Consider the following 26,182-nt stretch of genomic DNA (forward strand, 5'->3'; position numbering starts at 1 on the left):
AGCTTCAATATCTTGGTTTGTAAGCGGCTCTTGTTTTTTTTAAACTTACTCATGGCTCTCTTAACACCTTTGCCTTTTTTCTCCATGGCCAGGTTATGGCGCTTCTGCTCATCTAATTCTGCCCTATTTTTCTTGGCATCTATCACTGTTTTTGCTATGGCAGCTGATCCCCCGGCCAAGCTCCCCACAGCCCCGAGAGCAGCTAAGATGGCAGGGATAGTAAATATGAATCCCCCTGTATGCAATTTTTTTCTTGATTGCTGTAATTTTTTTAATTGGGGGGTACTAAGCAACAATTTCATACCATGTCCCTTTGCAATACAAGAGCTTTTTTTCTTGCGCTGCTTTTTGGTCAAAAGACTGTCAATAGTTTTAAGAGATTTAAGACCTGCATAAGGTATTTGATACATAACACCCTTGGCCTTCATTGTAGGTTTATTATATACATGTTCACAACCCCCACCCCAGTTTTTGTTTGGTGCTCATAGCTATGGTGGTTCCCAATGCTGATATTCTCTCACTTAAAGAAGCATCTTTGCTTACAAATCTACCAAATGCAGCCTCTTCTAATTTCTTGTCTGCAACATGTCTCTTGTCAAGATCAGAATGTGTGTTGTATGCTATGTCATGGTCTCTACAAGCAGCATCTAGGGGATTTACACCAGGGTCCCCTCTGTTTAATCTATGATCCAATTTTGTACCGGGACCACAATACTGATAGCCTGGAATATGTAGTTCAAATGGCAACTTGTTTATAATGTCATTAACCAGGCCCCGACCCTCAGAAATATTCCAAAATTTAGGTGGTAGAGTATTAATAATTTTTATGAGATATCCAATCCCCTTAGGGTCATTCACTATAAAATTAGACAATTTGGTGCTTATCATGTCCATAATTCCAACTTTTTCATTGTAAAAATTGTGGTTCCCAGCATTTTCCTCCCCAGCTATCACCAGCAACCTATCTACAAGTTTCCTGACATCATCAACCCACACAAATTCTTTAGGCAGGGTGTTGTATTGTTTGATTCCACTACCTGTCTTGATCTGTGACCATATGGGCTTGATTAAGTTGTTATACTTTGCCCCACTGCTCGACTTGACTCTTTTTTGTGTGGGATCATTGTTCTGGTATAGAGCATCTGATTTTATTAATATTTCTTTGTAATGTTCATAATCTTGATCTGTATAGCTGCCAGGCCTTTTCCTAGTCATCAGTTCCCACAACCCAGGTGTTCCAGGGTACTTAACAAAACCACCTTTTTCTCCGAGACGAGATTCTGAATATACAATTATATCATCTCCCATAAATGTTACTCTGAAATTGCCAATTCTATGTATGATGCTACCATCAAGCTCTGTGTCAGCATATAAGCCAAAAACCTCATCTTTGTTGTCTTTAGGTGTGGTTAAATATTTTTGAGCAAGAAGACCCAATTCAATAGGATCCTGAGTAGCTTCAATTCTTCTAGGAGCAACAGGACTAGGTGTATGAATACTGGAAAGTGGGGTGAATGGATAATCTAATATGTTCCTAGCAGCTACAGGTACAAGCTCTGTGATCAAATCTTGATTTTGCTCTGTAACAGTTTTGATATTCTTACCTAAATTATTAATAGCATCAATTACAGGCTGTTCTGTTTGTTTGTGTTTTTCATAAATTCCCCGGTTCTCTGATTTCCATCCCTTGAATCTTTTTACAAGATAATCTCTTAACTTAAGATCATCAATGATTGGTCGTTTCATGGTTGTTTATATACGTCTCTACGTCTAGAAAATCGTTGATTTTACTTCTGTATTTGCCACTATTAGGTGTTCTTGTCATATCAATTGTGACAAACCCATAACTGTCCTGGTTCCAGCACCTGCTGCAAAACTTGGAAAAGTCATTGTAGCTCAGGTCCCCACCTACATATTCATCATGTATGTGTTTGAGGTTGGTATGATCTTGATGAAACACACATATAAAATTGCTGTTGTCTCGGATCAGCTGCTTCGGAATTTTAGAAAAAGTCTGTGCCAGGTAGAAGCAATCAATGTTTTTGTGCCGCCCCTGTGTAAAGAAATTTCTAACCTTGTTTTGATTATCCAGTATAACATCATCAAACACAACAACAGAATTATCGAGACATTCATGGAGTGGCTTAACATCTGATTCAAAAGTGGCTATATCCAATCCATCATATAGCTTCATCAGCTGCTGATATTTTAATTGTTCCAAGCTCTTAGAGAAGATATACAAGTGCCTGTTTTTCCAGTCTAACCAGTTGGGTGCCAATAAAAAATTATCAACCATTAGTGTAGTTTTGCCACAAGCAGATGGTCCAACAATAAGACACCTAATATTATCAGGCAGCAAGTTGCCATTTCTCTTATTTTGTTGTTCAGGTTCTGGCAGCCTTTTTATAACATCCCAGGTGCTCATATTATCACTTTGTCTGCATCGATCCAGCTGTTTTCTGGATGACCCAGCCATTTGACAAGTAACTTGTTGCCTTTTCTGCGGATAATTTTTTCTATGAGATATGTGTCAGGCTGTTTAGTTTTGCTGAGCTCTTGTTCATAGAACCTGCCTTTGAGAATTTCTCCTCGGTGATCTTTTATTATATATGTGTTAAGGGTCCCGGGTTTAACTTGAACCACTGTAAATAATTCGGTGCTCCAGTTTCTTGTAAAGCCTCTTTTGAATAAGTGCTTATATTTGCTGATTCTTACTTGATCACCCACCCTGTATTTGGCCTTTCTTGTTGTTGCCTGGTATCTAGGATAATAAACAGTCCTGATCAATTTTTGCTCATCAGATGAAGTTACTTCAGAGGGTTTCATGTTGATTGTGGAATGGACAGAGTTGTTATATTTATGTAGAAGTTCTGGAAGGATTGTAAGCCATTTATAATTACCTTGAAGTGTAAATTGTTTATACATAAGATTTTTTAAGGTTCTGTTGAATCTCTCTACAATTGAGGCTTTGAGATCACTGTAACTCGAGTAATGTTTTATTGCCTGGCTTTTAATAAATTGTTGAAACACTGAATTATAAAATTCTTTGCCATTATCTGTTTGCAAATAGCGCGGGGATCTTCCTGAATGATTGATGATTGTCCTGATGGCTTCTGTAACACATTTTCCAGTCTTGGATTTGAGTGGCACAGCCCAGGCAAATTTTGAAAATGTATCTATGACAGTGAGTAGATATTTGTAGCCCTTGTTGATTTTGTCTAAGTTTTTCAACTGTCCACTTGACAACTCAATCAAGTCGCTTTGCCATAAATCATCTATACCCTTTGTGACTACTGGGAGTCTCTTAAAATTATGTCTGGCCTGTCTGTGTAATTCATCAACAATAATTTGTCTAGACATAATATGTAAACAAGAATATTGCAACTATGGGGTGTTCAGCAGCTGATACTGCAGGATTTTCTAAATATAATTTGTCCCCTATTTGTATTTTAAATTCCAGAAATCCATCATCTTCAACATAGGCTGTTTCTAATGTGTTGGGATCTGTAAAATCCTCCAATTCTACACTGGTGATTTTCACTTTGTTCTCAGCATTTGTTATTGATAAGGTAGGGTAGTGGTGTGCCTGTGGCTGATGCCAATATTTGATCTTGATTGGTCTCAATGTGCCCCCAACAAAAAACTGGTAATAAAATTGTGCAGGGGACAGCATATATATTTTGCCACCTGGTGTAAATGGTGAATCATATTCTTTGTTGGGGATGCTGTACAATTCAAGAATTACTGTATGTTTTGGATTCTCGATTATGCCTGTTATTTCTTTTTCTGCTGTAAGCAATCTGCTTGTTACAGATTCAAGGTGCTCATTGATGGTCCTAACAACATCATCGTGGCCTGGCTTGATCTTTATGTCCACAACAAGTTTCTTGTATTGTTGCACAATCTCTTGAAGCTGGGTGGCAAAAACAGACAGAGCATTTGCTTGATTGGATTCCATGGTCCCTAGCTGTTGCTTGATATTAGCTACAATTTGTTGTAAATTTTCAACAACTGCCAATTTTGAATTTTGAGCAGTAAGATCATGGACTTGTCTTCTGATATCCTCAAACAGGGCATGCAGTTCATTAATATGTTGATTGGTTGGTAGAGTGGCCACTGTCTGAGTGAGTTGTTTGATCTCTGCTTGGATATTCTTGATATCTTCTGATTTCAATATCCTATTCACTGCCCTCTTAATATTTTTAAGTTCCTGTGATGTGGGAAGATTTGATACTGTATTTTGCAAATATTCAAGTGCCAATTTCACATTGTTTAATTCAGAAGCATCAGCCACATTTTGCATAGCATTTTGGAGCAGGGCTATATCTGCCTGAGAGGGTGTTGATTGTTGTAAAATTTCAAGTTTTGTTTGGATATCATCTATCAAGTGATGAAAATGAGATAGTTCAGATTCAGTGTTGAGGTTTTCAAGCTTTGTGATTTGTTGCTGGACACTGACAAGTGTATCTACAATCCCAGGCAGGCGAGTTTCTTGTACATTTGCCAAATCATTTTGCACTGCTGCTATTGTACCTTCAAGATGGGTTATGGTACTTTGAATTTTTCCAAAATCTTCATATGTTTCAAGTTGCAGCTTAATATTTGCTACACTCCGAGTTATTGCACTCAAAGCATCAGAAGATGGCAAGTTGTTCATAAAATTTTCAAGCGTCTCAATTTTTTCTTTAACCTCGGCTATGGCATTGTGTAGAGGATCCAGGTTAGGTATCTGGAGTGACTGAATCTGTTCTTTCAGAGTGGAAATGACCAGATCAAAATCTTCTTGTGATTTTATGCTTTTGACAATTGTTTGGAGCTGTGCCTGGACATTATTTATCTGCTCTTCCAATTGCTGTTTCAATTGCTCAGAGTTGGTGGCCTGGGTCTTAAATTTGGCTTGAAGAGCTGCTACAGCCTCTTCCAAACTTTGAAAATTATCTAATGTTGCCAAATCAGTATATTTCTGAAGCAATAACTTGAGTTCGGAATCAATTTTGAGAAGAGGGTCCATGCATTGTGATTGTAAATTTGTAATTTCTAGTTGAAGACTGGCATTGAGTGTGGTTTGTAAAGCTTGTAAATCACTTCTTAATTTCTTGACTCTGACATCAAGCATCAGAATCTCATCACTGTGATCTTCATGCCTTGTATGGCCAAATATATCATTAGGCATTTTCTTTTAATGGTTATTTATTATAGAGTATCTGATTCTTAATTCTATAAAAAAAGGTATAAGCTTGTCATATGATCCAGGGACCTCAATATATAAGCAGTCACCAGCAGAAACAGTATATACAGTGCCAGAAACCATGTTTGAGTGCTTAATTCTATAAATATTTCTCCCTATTGAAATCTTGACATCACCCTCAGGGGTTGTAATAAATTGTAATTGCCCACCTACAGGTAATTGGTAATGATTTAAATTATTGTTAAATATGTACAATGTTTTGCCTGTTTCTTCATCAACATCTGTAAGTATGCTGTTCAGATGAATAATTAACAAGCCACTCAGTTTAGACATTACAGATTGTAAATCAGGAGAGGGTTGTGGTGTGGGCAGGTCCATAATAGCCTGTTTTTTGAACCCAAATAAGTTCATAGGCATGTTTATTTATTTCAAATCATGCTCTGGAATTGGGCATTGATTACCATTTTTCAAATCACAATGCCCCCAAGGCAAAGTATGTGTGCCACATGATAAAATGCATCTCTTATCATCATGTGGGTCCAGGGCCACTTTTGTTACAATATTTGAAGTCAGCAAGTGATTCTCACTCTGAATTCTATTTTCTGATGTTCTAATTGAATTCTGTGATTTGATGCAATTTTTATAATCTTCAAATACAAGCTCTTTTTCCACAGTAACTCTGCCAATGCCCTTGGCCTTTTTGACAACAGCACTACATGTTTTAAAACTGTACATCTTGGCACTTAACCCAGCAAATTCCACAATAACATCGCCAAGTGTCTCATCTTTTAACTTGCCAGGCACCTTTTTGTTGTGGTGTTGAACTAATGTATGTTCACTGGTATCAAAGTATTGAAACAATTCAGGCTGTGACATATCTTGATAAACATCTTCTGTTTGAATTTCAAGAATAAAACTATCCGTGTCCATGTACAATAATTTTACACGATCACCGTAAAAAGGTTTCAGCACATCATAATACAATATTAACATATGTAATTTGGACAATTCCAATATCACAGCCCCTACATAAATAGGTTTATCAAACTTAATCTTTGTTTTCATCATGTTGAAAAGTGCCATGTGCTCATCATAAATTTTTCTGTAATTGAAATTAGGCTTTGCAACCAATTTTTTGCTCCGGCTGGGGTCAGTAATTATTTTAACATCGGTATGTTTTCTGACATTTTCAATAGTTTTGCCATAGACAGAATTCACCATCAATTTAAACAAGGCCTTATCAAATTCGCTTTTTGCAGATGTTCGAAGCTCTGTGTTTGTGTCAATGTATGGTTTCAGCCATTCTGAGTGCCTGAACCTCAAGACTTTGCCAACTTTGGTTACTTGAACACCATGTTTCATCAGGAACTGGAGGGTTTTGTAATATATGACATAGCCTTGTTTCGGCTCCAGGGTCATCATGAGCTTCTTCTGTTTAGAGCCAGGTGGGCACTGAACCTCGGGAATTGGGGGCAGATCAGAAAATTTGTTGTGCAAATGATCAGGAATTTTCAGACCAGCCTCTAAGAAGAGGCCATGTTCACTGTCATCAAAATCCTGAAGATTTTCAATATTGAAATTATTAACCCACTCAAGCCTTGCATATGGCAGTTTTTGCATCATGGCGTGACCATAGAGGCTGTTTGCATCCATATAAATTATATAATTTGATGGCCGTGCTGGATCATAATCAGGCATATGCTTGTTATTTGCTCTGGCATATCTCTGGGAACATTGCACCATCCCTCCTCTTATACATTCCTCCATAAACAGATACTTCTCTTGATCGTGGATTAGATCCAATTGCATTTTAGTTTTGAAAAACATTGCAGACCATGCTAGGCCCGGAGCACTGAAAAAATACACTGGGTCCAGTCCATAATTTTGCATTGAAGATTTTCTGAATGTCTGGATTATATCAGCTAAGAGGGTCACATCAAGTTTCAAATAAGCCATGTGATAATCACCAAATGTCTTGCATTTTAAACTTTTCCACATCAATTTGGCATGGTGATAATCTTCATCAGTAATTCCAGATCCTCTGATTTTGCTATAAAATGCTTCTTGTGGTGGCAGGGAACACTCATCAAATTTAGAAAATCCTGTAACATAGTCGTATGGATATACACCCTTCCGCCTAATTAATTTCAGGTCCTGATTTGGAAACGAGGCACGTGTGATTTTCAAGTCATCATCAGATAATTGAGTGGTCAGTGTGGCCAGGCTAGCAGATAAAAATCTGTAAGAATCAAGAAATCTTATGTGAATAGGAACACCATCAACTTTAATTATCTTGCTAATAGATATATATTTCTCATCATTTTCAGCTAAAATATTTAAATTCTGCTTCTCAAACCCCTCGTACCTGATCAAATGATGGAAATCATAATTGGATGCTCCATGGCAAAATATGGGGACAAATTTTGGTCTCTTGATCTGAATATTGCAGCTATTACACAGGGCCATTAAGAATTTACCATCTGTATGAGAATGGTGATGTACCTTGATATTTGTATCTGAAAATTCAGAATCACATACCGGGCATTTTTCTGTATTGTTGAAATCCTCAATCTGTTCCTCTGTTAAAGGCAACATAGGCTTTGATATTATTAAGATGTTAGATGCTATGTCACGGCACTCATTTTCTATTCTATGTGCAAATTCTTTGATGGCATCTGGTCCCATGTATGAATATTCTTTAGTAACAACACCATCCTGTACAACCATATAACAAAAACTGGAAGGTTCATGTAGCTGGTATGGTGTACTTGAAGATTCTTCTGGATCTGGGCTACAGAATGCAAGAGATTTGAGGTTCGATTCGAAATCACAGACAATATATACAGGGTGTTCCAACAAGGCTTCATACTTTTTGAATTTGCAATTTTCACTTGGATTGGGCATCACCATATGAACAGGTTTATGGTTGCCACAATATTTCAGATGCTCAATTAACTTGTTTTTTGCAATTTCTGCATTTTTTTCACGAATCCCATTTACCATTTTTTGACCATCAAATACAGTTAAACATCTTCTGCACAACTTGAATATTGTATTGGATTTGTCTAGTTGTGTTCTCACTAAAGCTTGAAGATTATGTATTAGAGTGTAATGGTATGTATCATCCTCTTCAATTAAGAGCAGATCAATCGGAATTGCAGCTTCATCATCAATTGTACTGATTCTGAGAGGTGCTATCGGGCAATTGCCAGTGGAACAAATAAATACATTAATAGATAATTGTTTGCCGTTGATGTGCCTGGCCCTTTTTTCAAATTTATCAATATTCGGAATAGACATTGGATATTCTAAACCCTCCATTGCATCGTCAAAATCGTGCTCATGCTGTTTGTAATAACTTATTCTCTGAGGATTTCTTGAAACTGGAAACAAAACAGCTAATATACACCACAAAAAGCATTTCTGGTCGGTATTTTCAATATTAACTACGGCTCTTCTGTTTTTAATATTATCAGGTAATGGCAGATATGTAGAACCTTTTAATGGGCTGAATTCGGAAATATTAACATATAACTTGTGTGGAGAGCCGCACAGGCTCCATCCTGACTCTTTTGCCGCAAATTCAGAGTGTTTCATATTCAATTGATCTATCAACCTGCTTATTATTCTGTCCAAATTTGCATTTGAATATACCGGTAGAGTTTCTGTTATGTGGGGCTGTGTAAATTTTGTGCCGTTTGGTTTCTTATATTGTACAAACAATTTGAGAGAGAGCTTATAAGATCCATTTTGTGCATTAAGAATTGCCTGCAGATCAGAATTTATACTGTTCAAGAAATTCTCAATGCCACATCTTGGCTCTGATACAAACCGGTGATCCCTTAATTGGCCGTTAAAACTGCTACGGATAGGTTCATGGCGTGGCTGCTTTGCTGCTCTGGCATTAACAGGTGCTTCGTGCTTTCTTTTCAGACCAGATGTTGATGATTGTGCAGAGCAAGTATCTTTATGTTTATATGTGAAATATTCCATGTTATATTCTCTATGGCATTTGTGGCAAATTATTGTGGGAGTTCTGCATTTGTCTGGATTACAATTCCTTTGGTGCTTGGCCCAATTGGAGCTGGATATATTTTTATTGCACTGATTACAATGTTTTTGATTCGGCATTTTTGTTGTTGTTTATTATATACAATTTCTTGGGATTCAATTCAAAACTTTATGCTGGATAAAAATATCAGTTGGGTTCAACACTGTGCTGTGTGTGTGTGTGTACGTGTGTATGTGTGTATACACTTAATATTTTTGGCTTTGGTATTTATATACAATTTCTTGGGATTCAATTCAAAACTTTATGCTGGATAAAAAAAGCAGAAATAGGCCACAAGTGGACCGGAAGTGGACCGGAAGTGGACCGGAAGTAGACCGGAAGTGGACCGGAAGTGGACCGGAAGTAGACCGGAAGTGGACCGGAAGTGGACCGGAAGTGGACCGGAAGTGGACCGGAAGTGGACCGGAAGTGGACCGGAAGTAAATATGCGTGGGTGGGTGTGGGTGGGTGTGGGTGTATATAGGTGGGTATAGCCTAGTTTTAAGTATGGCCCAAAAGGGGCATATTTTTGACAGGTTTATGGACAACAATCTCACAGAAGTGCCTTTTGTAAGTATAGACAAATCAATCTGAGGGGGTTCGTACTTTCTCATGGAATCCATGAGGGCATTTTTACAAAAATCTTGGATTAGGCAAGGGTTCCACACTTGAGCAAAAAGCTCATATGGGCATGTTGAGCAAGTTTTAAGTGTAGCAAATCTGCTTGAGGGGGGCTCGTACTTTCTCGAGTTTATAATAGGGTAAATACCACTACTATCCTCCCACCACTCGAATAGTAGACGGGGCGTTAGCAACCTGTTGTTTGCATGCATCCAAATAAGGTCCCCGCTGTCGATCGTGTGACGTCAGAACAAGGACGCCTTCCAACTTGTTCTCAAACCGTTATTTTTCCACCACGCGATAAAAAAAGAGAGAGAGAGAGATGCTGCCACTCGTGCTCAGTGCGAGAAACATTTGCTCGTCATGTTAGGTTCAGGTGCCGCCTGACGATTTGTGAAACGGCATTGTACTTTCCCTCGAGGCCCATTACCCTCCCCTCCCCCCCCCCAATGAAGTGGGAACACCAAGGCACGTGCAAACGCCCTTTTAAAATCTTGGCTTGTGGGTATGCTAGTGTTCTTCTGAGTTTACCTAAGTACAGTGTTCTAATCGAGAAATATCAGCAGAAACGTCATAAATAATCAATTATGGCGATCGACAAGGCAGTCCACAGGATTTTTTTTCTCGGGGGGGGGGGCAGCAGTGGCTAAAGTGGGGGGATGATATCCCCCCAGTTAAGAAAATTCTCATAAAACATGCCCCACTAGGATAATTTGCATAGACATCCCCCCCTAACCACTGTATTTTCTCCATGCTGATCCAATTTATCTATAAAATGTATAAATGTACAAAACAGTGATTTTGCTTGTAGTAGGTCCCTTACATTAACAGAGGAACATAATTTAAGAGCATTTGAAAATAAAATCCTTTCAAAAATATTTGGACCTAAAGAAAGATGAGACAGGTGAATGTAGAAGGTTACATAATTTGTAATCATGTCTAGATATTATTAGAATAATTAAATCAAGAAGAGTTAGGTGGGCAGGTCATGTGGCACGGATGGGAGAGGAAAGAGGAGTTTATAGGATTTTTGTTGGGAGGCCTGATGGCAAGAGACTTGTAGGAGAAGGCGAAGACAAAGATGGAGGGATAACGTTGAGATGGACCTAAAGGAAATGGGTAAGGGTGAAATAGATTGGATTGATCTTGCCCAGGATAGGGGACAGGCTTGCCTTGCTGCAGCCATAGACCATAGATCTCCAAAATGTAACGTTCAAACTCTCTCACCACTACAGAAATCCCTTGACAATCTATGATTTAACACTTTATCAAGAGCTTTCTAACTCCCTCTTTAAATTTCATACTCAATCCTACCATCAAAATTTCCATGCCAATTTTAGACTTACTGTTAATATTGAAGAGTGGATATTGCCTCCTCCAAAAAAAAAATTCAGTTTCCACACCAGAATTTCCGCAACAGTCTTAAGACAATAGTAATACACAATAATAGGATACCCCCCTTCAATTTAATGCTCAATCCCCCTCTAACTAAAGCACTCACCATAATCTAAGACCTAGAGTTTGATACTGTCCCCCCAAAAGTTTAATTCAGAATCCCCCTCAATTAAGGCCTATTATGTATGAGTTCAATATCCCCTCCCCTTTCGATAATGCCCTAAACACTTTCATTTCTTCATCTAATGGATTAAATATGGTGCATTTATGGTGTAAAATTTTTACATATTTTTTTAGAAGATATAAATGTTGAATTTTATATTATTTGAAGGGAAAAATCCCCCCCAATATCTCGATGGCGCAACCTGTGCCATAAAAAACCCCTGTGGGCACCCCTTTTGAAAGTGAGAAGGTATAAGTCCCCGCAAGAGAACAGTATTTATGCCTTCACTGTAACCACTTTATTGGGGAGAATTGGCAGTGGACAAGTCAGCTAATGATGACCTCTCAGGAAGGCCAAGCTTTCACTGTAATGTTCTTTAAACAGTATAGGCATATCAGGGAGAGTGAATACTCTTAACTTGTATATTATTTGATGATTCATTCAAACTTATGAGGGTGGTCCCACCCATCTTAATCTACCCATGACCTAGTTGCAAACCAGCTCTCCATTACGAGAACTCCATTATGTTGCAGCAGTACTTTTTCTTTGTACATTCGTGTTTACGTGGCACACTTCGTAGGGTCGAACAGTTGAAGAATGTGCCACTTTGTATGAACAGGAGTGTACAAATGTGAAAATAAAATAATTTGCACCTGCTCCACAAATATATCATTTATTTATTGAGAAAATTTCAGATACAGCATGTGGCCATTTTACACAGAAATCATGAATAATGAAAAGAACAAATATAAAAATATTCCAAAGATTAATAGAGATAAGTCCAAGATGGCACAATTTAATATTATTTAGCAACATATGTTCTATAGTAGACTGAAAGGTGTACTTCGTGGGAAAATACATCAGCACTTGATGAGAGGTCATTGTAATGAGTGGGAAGTCTGTTGAAGAACGATCTTCTTTGAATTTCTAGTCTAGGCTTTTGTGTGTAAAATAGATTTGTGTTGCATGTTGTGCGCATAGGCAGTTGAAAGTAGAATTCTTGAAGAAATGTGTTGCAGCTGATTTTGCCATTGACAGTTTTGTAAAGATAATTGAAATCATTCAGTAAACGGCGCTGATGGGGAGTCTGTAAGTGTAAAAAGGACAGGAGTGCATTTTTTACTTTGGCTTAACAAATTATATTGTTAATAATAATCTAAGGAGATAAGACTTTATATATTTTTAAATGATTTAAATTAGCATTGGGAATTAAACCCATACCTTACTGCTTTTATATTTTTTTACATGCAGTGCTTGAAGTGGAGTCGAATGTGGGGAGATGGTATTCCCCTTGACTAATAAAAATGATATAATACACCGCCCCCCAGCTGTCACATTGACTCCATGTTAAAACATAGGAGCATCCCCCACCTAACAATTTCCACTTCGAGCACTGTTTAGACATGTGCTAGGACAATGCTAGAGGAGAATTTTAGTAATTCTTGTGTTTTTATTTAATTTCAGGTGCTACAAAACCTCGGTAAAGTAGATCGGACAGTTGATGATATTTTTGAAGAACATTTGCAAAACTTCTCAAGGCAACAGAATGCAGCTAATAGGTTGCAGAAGGAGTTTAATAATTACATTAGGTGTATAAGAGGTAGGTAACTTATTTCTTATTTATTGGAGTTTGACGTGAGATTTAGCATTCAAGCTTGAAAATTGTGGAATGAGTTAATTTAGATGTGCACAAGGTGTTACAACAACGACCGGGGGGTTCCTCGTGCTAACCACACATCATCCCGTAACTGGTTGGATGATTCTCACCTGTGCTGAGAAGGTATGTGGGAGTGAGGCTGTAGAGAGTGTCTCAACAACTGACAATCATGCATGTTTCTAGCTGTATTACATCCTGTGACCTACAAGCATAAGCCCAATAGAGGCTTGGCCCAGTCCAGTTTTGTAAGACAAATATGGCTAAAATCGGATGTCCATTTGATTCCAGTGTGCCTTTTTTTGTTGCATCAGATGCATTTTTCACTGTACAACATATTACCAAGCCATGAATATTTGCTTTAAATACCATGGTTCCCTGTGTTACATAGAGTTGAAAAATGCAAAAGGAGGTTTTGTGTAACATTCCTAGGTGTTCAGTTTAACACATGTGATTTTATTTTGATAACTCTACATTGAATTAATTGCACTGGTCAATAAAATGAAACTGATCCTAATAGAACTTTCATGCTGAATTCAAATATATAATTGTGTATATATAATTGTAACCATAATTCTGAGAACTTGAAGTCATTTCGAAGCTAGCGGTTTCCATAGCGGAGATATCGCCTGCAATTTGATGGGAGTTGGCATCTGGGCAGCTGCCTAGCGCACACAGGGAAAAGAAGGATCCTGTAGTTCTTATATTCATGCATGTTTATTTTTAATGACACCTAGGTGAAATGTGAAAGAAGAACTATTTTGGTGAGGTTGAGGTCGATCATTATGCAAAGAGTATTTTCTTAAATGGGGGTCTACCGCCCACCCCAAACTTCAACTCTCTGCATGCTCACAATGCTAGGTAAACCGAAGAATGTGACGTGATCACTCAGTAATTCATTTTATATATGGACTGGAAATTTAAACATACTGCAGTGTAAAAGTTTGATGGTAATTTCATGAAGCTACCAAATTTTAAGAATTTGGCACATTTATGTATTTGTTCCTTGCAACAGGATGTTTTTTTTTTTCTCAACAATAAAATTAGTTCATTTGTCTCCGGTTCTTTTGCTTCTGGCTCATAGTGATTACATCCCAAACCAGATTGACAGTCCAGAGCAGTTCAAAGATCTCTTGGTACTGATAATGTTTCTTATCTTATTTACAACTTGTGTGGTCAAGAAGTCTTGCACGGTGTGTAAACAAGGCATTCCAAACAGCTGGAATCGTTTAAAACATTGTGAAATTCCTCTAGTTCAAGACTATTAGTAAGTTTTCATATTAATTTGTCTTACAAAATAAACATTAGGTTCTAGTGCCCCAATCTACATGAAACTGTGGACAGTTAAGTTACAACTATTTAAATATAATGAATAATAGATATTGCACAAAATTATATTTTCTCATCTCAAATTTTTGTCTCGTGCATTTACAAGGCTGCCTGCAGGATTTTTCTGAGTGGGAGAGGGCAGCAGGTCTCAAAGTAGGGAAAATTCTCATAAATCATCACCCCTTACAATATTTTACATAGGCATAACCTGCATAGGGGGTTATAGGCAGCTGTAGGTGATATCTACTTCCCCCCTCCATATGACTTCACAGCATTTGCTTTTGAACAAATGTTCTCAGATTACCAACTAGGTGAAATCAGCGTTATCATCCAATGTTTTGAGCGCATACAGGATCTAAGCTCCACCTCTTTAATACACCCATACTTAACCTCACCCTTGGTCTCTAACCAATATTTCCTGAAGATGAGAGCAATGTATGTGCTCAAAAGGTTGGACACTAACACCAGTTTAACCTGGTTGGTAACTCGAGAACACTTGTTCGAATCACATCGCCAGGAAAGCTACAATTTACAGCCTTTCCTTTTTGCAGGTGGTAGCTTGAGTATATTAAACATCATCAGCATCATTATGAATTATTATTATTATAACTTAATAGCTTCACTATGGCTTTGTGACTGTGGAGACGATCTGCAGTGACTGGACACATTGAATGTGTGTCTCCACTAAAGGTTCGTACTTTGTGTCCAGTTTGTAAACTCGTTGGTTTCTTTATTTTAATTGCAAATAATATTGCAACAAATCGCCTACACTGGCAACACTTGCATTGGACATGCATGTTCCATTGTGTTCGTCATTCATGTATTTTTATCTAATCATTCATCCTTGTTGTTGCAATTAATCTAATGAGGTTGAGGAACAAATAAAAATACAAAGAAAATGAAATTGCCATGATTTAACAACAATGTCTCTCTGTCCTTTAGCTAGACACTGCACTTTCAGTATGAACTTTAGGCTCCATGTGGCGAGAGAGTGTCCCTAAAAATAGTTATAAAAGGCTATGTTGTAGGCAGAATTTAGACTGGTAAACATTGTATTCAAGCACTAAGCATGTGCGGAATCATTTGGCTGTTCTCCAAAGAGTTCCTTTGCAGTTTGTCTACCTCGTCTGTCACAAGGTGGCTTTTGTGGACATTGCACCTGCAATTAAAATTCTTCCTATTCTGAGCAAGAGTTCAAAATCAGAACTCCCAAGATGGACATACCATGTGTATACTTCTTAAGGTGATGCCATATTTGTTCAAAAATCATGATTTGCTGATATACACACCACACACAAACATTTTGCAAATACAGTGGAACCTCGATTTTACGTTTTTTAGGGGACCAAGCTGAAAGAACTTAAAATGCGGAAAAATATAAAAATAGAGGAGAATTTTATAACATCTTGCTATGTTAGGACCATCAGGATTCAATGTATAATGCTGGAGAATGTAAAATAGGGGCAAGACTTCGGTCATGAACTAGGAGACCAAGTGTTAATACGGTTGTTGATCCAGTAAGATATTAATGGACTCATAAATACAGGGTGACACAAAAGTATGTTACAAAAAAAAGGTAAAGTGTTCCCCTGTGCTTAGCACCACGTCATGAAGGCATATAGGGGATGTGGGGGTTACGCCCTACACTTCCTTGATCTGGTCGTGAGTGGAGGTGATGTGATCAGCATCACGCCCCTGACCGCCTTTACCCCCCAGGGTTTCCCCTAGGTACCCATGTTATTCGACACTGGGTGGGCGCCGGGGCCGCTTCCAACGTTAGAAAAGTTCCCAGATTTGAACCGGCCGGGGATCGAACCCGGGACCTTTAGCATGGTAGTCAGACACGTTACCGACTGAGCCACCGCAGCCACTAAAAGTATGTTACATAGGTGATATTGTCAGAGCTCCTGTTGAATGGCCACAACCATCACCAGACCTAACACCTCTGGACTTTTGCTTGTGGGAATGCACGAAGGCCATCATGTGTGCTAAGAAAATTAAGGGGCCGGACCATCACAAAGAAAGACACCATCTTTCAAAATCTCTCCCACTGCACTAGCAGATGCCTTACGCAACTGGGAGCATCGAATTCATGCAGATGATGCACGTATTGAACATGTACTGTAACTGTAACCATTACATATCCATCGTGTGCATGTTTCTAAGCACATATTTATTTTCCTTTGTAACCTGATTTTTGCCTCACCCTGTACGTACCAGAGTCAGTTCTCAGAAATTAGAATAAGTGATCATGAACACATCTTGGAAAACTTTTGCTCACAATAGGAAAAAATTTAATTGCAGTTGCAATGTCCGCAAAGCTAACAACATCTCTCACAAGTATCTTACAACAATACCAGTAAACACAATTTTTGGTGCACGGAAGAGAGAGAGGGTGTTTCTATTAGATTTCTTTGCCGAAATTTTCTGCAATGTGCACAAAGAGACACCACAGTAGGCATAATTTCAGTCAGACTGCAATATAGCTAGTATAAGTCAAGATTTCAAGATATTTAGAGAAAAATTCATGACAGCCATTTTCCAAACACGATGCAGGTCTATGGTGTGCCCCTAAGGAAGAGGCTAATGGGGCTATGCTTCCTCCAAATACATGAGCAAGAAATATTTTTTGAGAAAATTAATTTGAAGCATTACATACAATTTATAGAAGTGAAAAGTATGAAATGATTCTAGAACAGTGCTTTGTTTTGATTCATTGAAGTTTTCTACAATCAATGAAAATTAATTGTTGTTCAATAACCTACGAGGAGAAACACAAAATCTTATAAAATCTCAAGGACGAGGTCCAGCTCTCACAAAAATAAAATTGTGTATCACGGTGGTTTAGTCGGTAGGTTTTCTGACTACCACGTGGAGACCCAGGTTTGATTCTCGCAATGGGTGATATGTCATAATTGTTTCAGCCTTGTCTCCGCATAAAGCAGCTCTTGGGCTCATCCAGCCTCAAATCAGTGGGTACGTGTGGTTTAAAGGCAATCAAAACGTGGTGCTGATTACCTCCAAAATAACCCAAATCGAGAATGTGTGGGCACTACCTCCACATGCCCCTAAATGTGCCTTCGTGGCACGGTGCTATATGCACTGGGAACTTTACCTTTATCACTGACACAGATTCTACTTTTATTCCATCATGGTTTGCCAATTTTTTTTATAATTGGCTTCTTCTGCTTTGTAAATATTTTAAAAATTTATAGTTAGACCTTGATTTTATATTTTTTCAGGAAACCAAAGTAAAAAAAAGGGGGGCCAGGAAATGTAAAATACCAAAAAAATTATTACATTTTGCACTGTTGGGATCATGAAGATGCCTCCCTGCTGGCATCATAGTGGTAACGCTGTCACCTTGTAATCAAGGCGACCAATGTTCGATACATGGTGGAAGAACGTTACACAGTGGTTCGGATCCCACTTTAAACTGTAGGTCCAGTCACGATTAGCTAGTGAACTTGCCTCAATTCAATAATGCAGAACAATGTAGAAACCAAGAAAATTTTATTAATGTTCCTCTATTTGGACCATGAAGATTGAAATTTAAATTCAGGAATATAAAATCAGGGTTCCCCTGTATATTGCCAAGGAACACTATGCCATACATTGTTGTTTCATATTTAAAAAGTATGTGACCTTCTTACATGTTTTTTAATGACTGCATGTATATGTATCAAGATATATTTGTTGTGTAATTAGTGCATTTTGTTTTGCAGCTGTACAAACTGCCAGTAAGACGTTAATGGACTCAATAAATGAAATATATGAAAATAATTGGGTAGGACGTGAGTTGTTTTACGTACAAGCACAGAATGTAGAAATGTTGTGGCAAGACTTCAGTCATAAACTAGGAGACCAAGTGTTAATACCATTGAATACATACCAGAGCCAGTTCCCAGAAATGAGGGTAAGTGGTCATCTAATCGTTGATATCTTTAAATTCTGAAATATATAGCAAATAAGGCAAAATACCCCCCCCCCCCTCCACCACCTTTCGAAAATCTTGGACACGCCATTGCTGACGAGTTTGCCATCTTCTGAATTAGAGTGACTGTTTTGCTTGAGACTGATTCATACTTTATGTGGTGTTGATGTCAATAGTTCATTACACTGTGGTGACAAAAGAAATTACATGATTTTCAAATACTACACTTTATTTCTTGCTATTAAATGCGGTAAAATTTTTTTAAGAGACTAACTATTATGTGGGATGAAAGCGAATGTAATTTTTGAAGTGGTGTAAGAAAATAAACATTATTTGTACCGAAATTTTAGTTTAATGAAGCAAAGAATTGCAGGTTTATTCTGAAAATTATTTCCACATTTTTTCATGGCGTAAATACCTCAATAATAGTGTAGTAATTTTTTACCTTTTTTAAAATTTTAGTACATACTGTATTTATACTTTTTAGGGTTCTGAATATTTTTTCTCATGACAAATGTGGCAGTTGTGTGAAAATTTTAGAAATTGTTTTTTACTCTATAATTCTGTGTGGTAGAAGTTACTTCATACACACTTATCACCTTTTTTTCTGAAAAGAAAGATTCCAGTATTTCTCAAGTTGGTTTGTTATTGTAGTCATCATAAGAACTGTTCAAAATATTGTCATGTTCATAAATGATCTTGCATCCATGTAGTCACTCCCAAAACACACACACATACATATATTTCTTTCCTTTATATAAAATTGTATTTGTTTTATTCTAACCTATATAAAGGTGCCAGTTCGGTGTACTGTTAGAACAAAGCCCTGCTTATCAGTGTATACTTCATTATTTATTACTTGATTCATTAAAAAAAACACAGAAATTGTGATTTTGTGATCAAATTACAGTCGAATCTCGATTTTATGTTTTTTAGGGGACCAAGCTGAAAATTCTTAAAATGTGGGAAAATGTAAAACCAAGCAAAATTTTATATAACATTTTGCTTTGTTGGGACCATCAAGAATGAATGTGTAACGTGGGATAATGTAAAATCTGCATTCCTCTGTAATTCCAATGGGTCTAATTTTTTTGCAGTAATTTCCATACCTACATGTAATGTGAAGTTTGAGTTGAAAAATAATCTAAACATATCATTATTTTGTTACAGAAAAAGATTGACAAGAGAGGAAGGAAATTGGTTGACTACGACAGCCAGAGGCACAATTTCCAGGCATTGCAAAACAACCCAAAGAAGAGGGATGAGATCAAAATTGCCAAGTCAAAGGAGCAGATGGAGGATGCCAAAAGGACATACGAGGTTCTCAACAGTGAATTGCACGATGAGCTTCCAGCTTTGTACGACTCGAGGGTATTGTTCCTGGTCACAAATCTCCAAACGCTGTTTGCTGCAGAGCAAGTCTTCCATGCAGAAACTGCCAAGGTAAGTGAATGTTCACGTGTGTGTAATGATTTGAGCTTATTGCATTCATTATTAAAGGATCATTTAGTAACAATTGTACACTTGAAGTAAATAAGTGCCTTTTTTTGTGAAATTGTTTTTTTTACAGGAACAACGATGATTTACCTTGCCATATAGCATAAAACTGAATCAAAGTTCAGACATTCCTATATATATATATATATAGTTTTGTTACGTGTTCATAGATGGCAGAATGTGTTATAGTTTCAAGGGGGAAAACTCAATTCTACATTTGAAAAAAATTATTTGTGGGAAAATGTAGTTCTGTATCTCTAAAATTATAGAAAACTTGGTACAGATTCATGAGAAAATATAAATGATGTGAGGATCATTCATGGCGAAACCCAATTTTTTTTAAAAAATGGGCAAGAGACAAAATTGACTAACTAACAGCATTTGTTATTCAACATTACAGCATTTTTACCATAAATGTACCCAGGTCTGGATGGTGAAGATTATAATTTTAAAACCCAGTTATGTCAAATGTTTAGTTATATTTTCTCTAATATCTTTTTTATTTCTTGTTGTGGCCCTTCCCAGTGGAGCCCCTAGGGCTGTAGCCCCCTCCCCTCTCCAAAGGTCACCCCAAATCATCCTGAACATACCAATCCATTAATACAGGTAGAGTAGAGGAATTTGTACTATCATCTGACTCACTGTAGCACATACATTTTATTTTGTGCTATGAGGCCGGGGGTTGCAGGTTCAAATCCCGGCCTGGGCATAGGTGTTCTTTGTCTGTCCCTTCATCACTTTCATCATATCATCACTCATCCTAATCTTCACAATTAGCCAAAAGTTGCAGAAAAGCAAAGTAAAATAAGCCAAATCAAACAAATCCTGGTTTTCTGAAAGGTGTGGTGGCCCTTCATTATTCTGTGGGGGAAAACACTCCTTTCGACAACAGTTCCTGTGGCAAATACCTTGCACAGACATTCTAATATTTACGTTGTCCGAGTGGCTGACATGTTAGATGGCCAACTTTTAATCTTGCCACTGAAGTTCCCAGACTCAGGTCTTGGCATGGATATTCTTTGCATGTCTCTTCATCAATTTCATCTAGTCATCACTTATCCTCATCATCATGATGAGCCAGAAGTGGCAGGAGAACGATGCAAAATAACAAAAACAAATACTTCCAATATTTATGATGTTTTCCAACACTTGTTGCTCAGAAGGGCAGGAAGTGTTTGTATCCTACTAAATAATCACAGCATCAGGTCAAATATTAACATTATTCACTACTATGACATCTAAGGCTCCTCTTTCGGAGTTGTCACAAATAAATTCGCACCCTTCTTGAAACACACACACCCACACATCATTTGTTTGTGTCTCCTACAGAATATGTTCTCCAAATTGTTCTGTTAGCTTTTGCAAAATTTTAGCAGGTTTGACTCTTCATTCACAAAACAAAACTCCACTGTGCAACAGCCCGTTGAAGGCCAAGGCTTGTCAGGTAGTGATTGGGTTCCATCATGGCTGGTTTCTGGTTTATAGGCTGAGTCCGACGCTATTGCTTTCAAGTAGCTTCCTGTTCAGAACGGCTTCTTTTGTTGTCAGAGAAATGTGTGAGTCTGTGCCACAAAGGAGCTTCAATAACATCTCTATTTATATATGCTAGTCACATATGTACAGGGTGTCTGATAAGTCAATATCTATTTTTAAGTTGTTAATATATATTGTAGAAGCCTTTGTATAATGGTAACTGTCACAGGGAATTGCAGGTAACTGAACACGCCCCCAACACTTAGCACAGAAGAGCGAGCAAGAATTGCTGCAAGGTGTGAGATATGGAAATGGGTAGTTCTAGTCCAGCATTGGTGGAGATCTGAGAATGATCGAAATGCAATGCTGAATCCCAAAATCATCAAAAAAAAGTTACAGTATATTGATGAGAAGAGTGTCTGTGTTGGATGCGTAATGTACTAGTCGACCATAATGTCACGGTCTGAGGAGAATGTTGCACACGTGTGGGAAATGTTTGAAAGAAGCCCTAAAAAGTCCATCAGTCAGGCCAGCAGAGAGAGCGAGCTAACACAGTATGCCAACGAGACTGTTTTGAAAAAGAATTCAATTTCCGTTCCTAGAAGCCTCATTACGTCCAGCAAAGCTTTCCTGAGGACTATGTTACAGTAAAACCACCACATCGAATTTGCAGAAATCTTGGTTGGATGGAAAAAGATAATCCTCTACCAATTTCCATACCTTGTACCTTGCAGCAATTCTTGCTCACTCTTCTGTGCTAAGCGTTGATGGTGCGTTTGTTCAGATACCTGTAACATGAATGGTACAGAGTTAGGTTTCATTCTGTGTGGTAGTTACCATTATACAATAGTTTCCACGTTATGTGTTACCAAATTAAAAATAGGTATTGCTTTATCAGATAGCCTGTATATTCAAGCATACCATATATAGAATTCATGCAAAGGACTTCTTACACTTTGAACATTGCTGCATACTCTTACCTGCATAAGACCAGGTCCATAGAAGAATAGACAGCACACAAACAATTAAAAAGTTAATGTTTCCCCCCTTGCATTCTGAGTTAAATGGATGAAATGGAAGCAGATGGTAAGGGTCAGGGAAGCAGGGCCAGTTCACTTGTACTATTCAGTGTAGTCAGGTTTGTTTTTTGTGTACAATACCAGTGTAATGGCAGTCAGTTCTTTTGTTTGTAAGCTGTTTTCTTTTACGAACCTTGCCTGACACTTTTGTTGCATAATTGCAATGTAATATCTATATCCTAATATTTATGCCTATTGTGAACAAATTTAATTTTTATAATGTTCAAGTGTCTACATAGGAAGTTGTATTAATTGTATTGGCTGCGGTGGCTCAGTCGGTAACGCGTCTGACTACCATACTAAAGATCCCGGGTTTGAACCCCCGGCCGATTCAAATCCGGGAACTTTTCTAACGTTGGAAGCGGCCCCGGCGCCCACCCAGCGTCGAATGACATGGGTACCTGTGGGAAACCCTGGGGGGAAAAGGTGGTCAGGGACGTGATGCTGATCACATCACCCCCACTCATGATTGGATCAAGAAAGTGTGGGGCGTTGCCCCCACACCCCCTATACGCCTTCATGACGTGGTGCTAAGCACAGGGGAACAATTTACCTTTTTTTTTTTTTTAATAATTGTCTCGGGTGTAAAATATTTATTACTACCTTGGCAGCTCATGATCTCTTGTCTGAAGGCTCCAGGTTCAATTCCTGGCCTCTGGAGCATGAGTGTTTCTTTGTGTTTGCCCCTTTGTTAAGTCCATCTTATAATTATCATTCTCATTTTTTCAGTTAACCTACGGGAATAGATAATGATGTAAAAATATCAACATACATATAATACATTGAAAGTAGATATAAAGCAAAAATAAACTTATTATCTAGAGAATAATACATATTATGAACAAAAAGTGGTTACATTATACAGAGTGCTCACAAGGTGGGTGTACCTCATCCTCCTTATTTTCAACACTATGATATGGACACGTACCTGACAGTTCAAGAGTCTGGATCATTGTTATGGAGGCAGTCATTTTCATAGCACAGCTGAATTCTGCACCATGTTTTGACACACCTGAATAAGACCTTTCCTAGACTCCAAGAAGTCCCGACCTCACCTCTAGGGGTTCATCAATGACAAAGTCAGAACTAACCGGTATTGCACAACGCAACAGTCATGAGCTGCTGTGGTAGATGCCTTCACCCACATTAGCCTGGATTATTTCCGAAAAACATCTGCCAGAACAAGGGGTAGAATTCATCTGTGCTGTGAAAATTACTGTCTCCATACTGATGTTTTGGACTCTGAAACCATCAAGTATGTGTTCATATGAAGCATTCAGCTATGACCACCATAGTGTCGAGAATAAGAAAGGGAGGGGTACACCCATTTTGTGAATATTCTGTAGTATTTCTTTGAAGTCTAGTTGTGCTTGCTAAAATAAAGTCTCTGTTCTACAACATGGAAGATTGTTTTAGAAATTGCTCCTTGTACCATGATTGTGAATTTCATGTCAGTTTTAACATGTTATCCAAATGCACTGGTTTAACAGATATATAGCCAGCTACCCTACTGTCATTAAATTAATATTGCCATTGTTTACAGTAGATAATTCAGTTGTGTTCCCATGTGTAATCGCACTTTTCCATGTCGTAGGTGTACACAGAGCTTGAGGCCATTGTAGACAAACTAGCTAATGAGAGTCAGCGTGGAGCATACACAAAGAAACCTTCTCCGAAACCTCTTAAAAGCCCATCATCACCAAATTCTAAGTAAGTATATAATAATTTGTACAAATTTTTAAAATTGCCCTTTTAAATAATGCCTCTTCCTTGATTTCATTACAGAACTTTCGCCAAAAAGTTTGCATTTTTTTCATGCGCAGACATTATTTTGCTTTCAATGTGATATTGAGAAATCGCATGGTTCTTCTTATTCCATCAATTTGTTTCATCCCACATATTCGTTTCTGAACATTCTGTTGCTAATGACACTAATGCCTGAAATTTATCTGTATGGAATGTTTATGTAGGAGTTTCCTGTACGTTCTTCCTTTGTTCGGCAGCCCGAGAGTTAATTTTCATCTTTGTTTTCTCGTATCATATCTACGTATTCGAGTACAAAATATTATCAGATTCTGGTCTAGTAAACCAGACGATGCCTAACAGTTAAGCTTTTTCTTCTCTTGAAGTAGTTCAACATTTCAAATGAATTGCTTGACAACAAACTTGGTGTGCTTTGTACATGGGATAGATTAATTGGTATCATTATCAGTATCGGCTGATATGGTCATCTTAGTGCATCGGTTTATCAGTAAAATTATCAAGGAGGAATGTCAATGATGGCCGTGCAAGGACGTTTTGTAACAAATCAATAGACATGCTAAGTAATGAAAAATTATTGAGTTTTAAATAAGTGTTCAAGTAGTCAATTTCATTACCAAATAAAAGTACAGAATGAGTTTACTAGCAATATTTAACAGTTAAAATAAGCACTATATCTTTCAACAATTGAGCCAGAGCAGTTCAAAAAATTATAATTTAGTAGTTAGATTTTCCTAGTCATGGTGATTATTGTATAGTTTCTACATATTCATGTGTATGCAAGTCTGCATGCAAAATTTTAAATTGGTCTGGTAACAAAGTGCACCCAATATCTGAGGAGAGTAATTACTAGTACATTCTAATATTTCAAGTACAATAAGTGGCACATGAACATTTCTTTTAATTTGCCTTTCATATTTCTTCTCTCTTTATTGGTGAAATATATTGTTAAATCTCCAGATATCATTTTCTTGATAGACTAGTTTGTTTTTATAAATGAGATGAAACAATGTTATTTATTTGTAGAATTTGATGGTCATTTATGGGGCATGCATATCAAAAGTGCCCCTGAATCTAAATTTTTAAAATTAGAATAAAGTTACAGCACTACATTTATCTTGTAAGTAAACAATCTAAAATTGTCATTTGTATAAAAAATGCAAGTATTATACAAAATCGAGTTAGAAGGTATTTTACATATTGTTCGTTTATTTTAACTTTTTGCTTTACTTTTGTTTTCTATTGCATCCCACCCGTAACACCAAAACACAATTAATTTCTCTTTTAACTGTTAACATTCCCCCTCAATCCACTAGAATATTCAAAGGTCAATTATCTTCTCTCTTTGTCTTAAATAATTTATTTTTCATCATTTGGCAATTCACAGAAATTAAAATAAATTTCTTAAGTAATGATGCAGAGTTTTATCTGTCCCATACTCCCACCCGTGACACAAAATAGTTCACTTATAGATATAAATGTGGGCAAGTATTTTAAGGGTACTTATGTTTAATCAACAGTGTTAAGTTTCATATTTCATTCCACAGAAACTGTATCAAAAATGTAATCTGTGCGTCCCACCCATGACAATGGAATGCCCTCTACCTAAACATTTTAAAAAGAGTGTAAAGCATAAAAATGTGAGCTATGACTTTTTATAACTCTTGTCTTTTGCTAAATTTACTGATTCTTATGATATAGATATGAGGGAACTGACATCATTAAAATGTGGTCTAGAACATCCCTTGGGAGTATTTTCCCAATATTTTAAGCATGCAAGTTCACAAAACACATCAAAGTTGTGGTGTCAGTTATACTCTTAGCAAATTCACAAAAAGGTGAATTATGATATTTTGTAATTTTAGTAGTAAGCATTTGTTAAAGAAGTGTGGCTGTGAAGTTATTAGGTGTAGGATTGACATTGTATTGACTACTTGTAAAATTTTCTCCATCTATGGGTATAAACTTTGGGCATTTTGTTGTCAAAATGAAGAACTAATTCTAATATTTTGATTGATTCATTTGGTGTTGTAAGTC

The 26,182-nt window shown here is 37.3% G+C and overlaps 1 protein-coding gene across 2 annotated transcripts in view; it reads left to right on the forward strand.

The window, feature by feature from the left end:
* Amph (amphiphysin) overlaps window positions 1-26,182 on the forward strand; it is a 113,155-nt gene that overhangs the window by 72,227 nt on the left and 14,746 nt on the right. For both annotated transcript variants that reach the window (XM_083128690.1, XM_083128696.1), the window contains exons 2-5: window positions 12,883-13,018; window positions 18,127-18,317; window positions 19,506-19,778; window positions 23,979-24,094. In XM_083128690.1, coding sequence (XP_082984816.1) covers window positions 12,883-13,018; window positions 18,127-18,317; window positions 19,506-19,778; window positions 23,979-24,094 — 716 coding nt within the window. The remainder of the gene's footprint in view (window positions 1-12,882; window positions 13,019-18,126; window positions 18,318-19,505; window positions 19,779-23,978; window positions 24,095-26,182) is intronic.

The sequence above is a fragment of the Lepisma saccharinum genome, chromosome 1 (genome assembly GCF_977018435.1).
Source record: "Lepisma saccharinum chromosome 1, izLepSacc3.1, whole genome shotgun sequence".
Lineage (NCBI taxonomy): Eukaryota > Metazoa > Arthropoda > Insecta > Zygentoma > Lepismatidae > Lepisma > Lepisma saccharinum.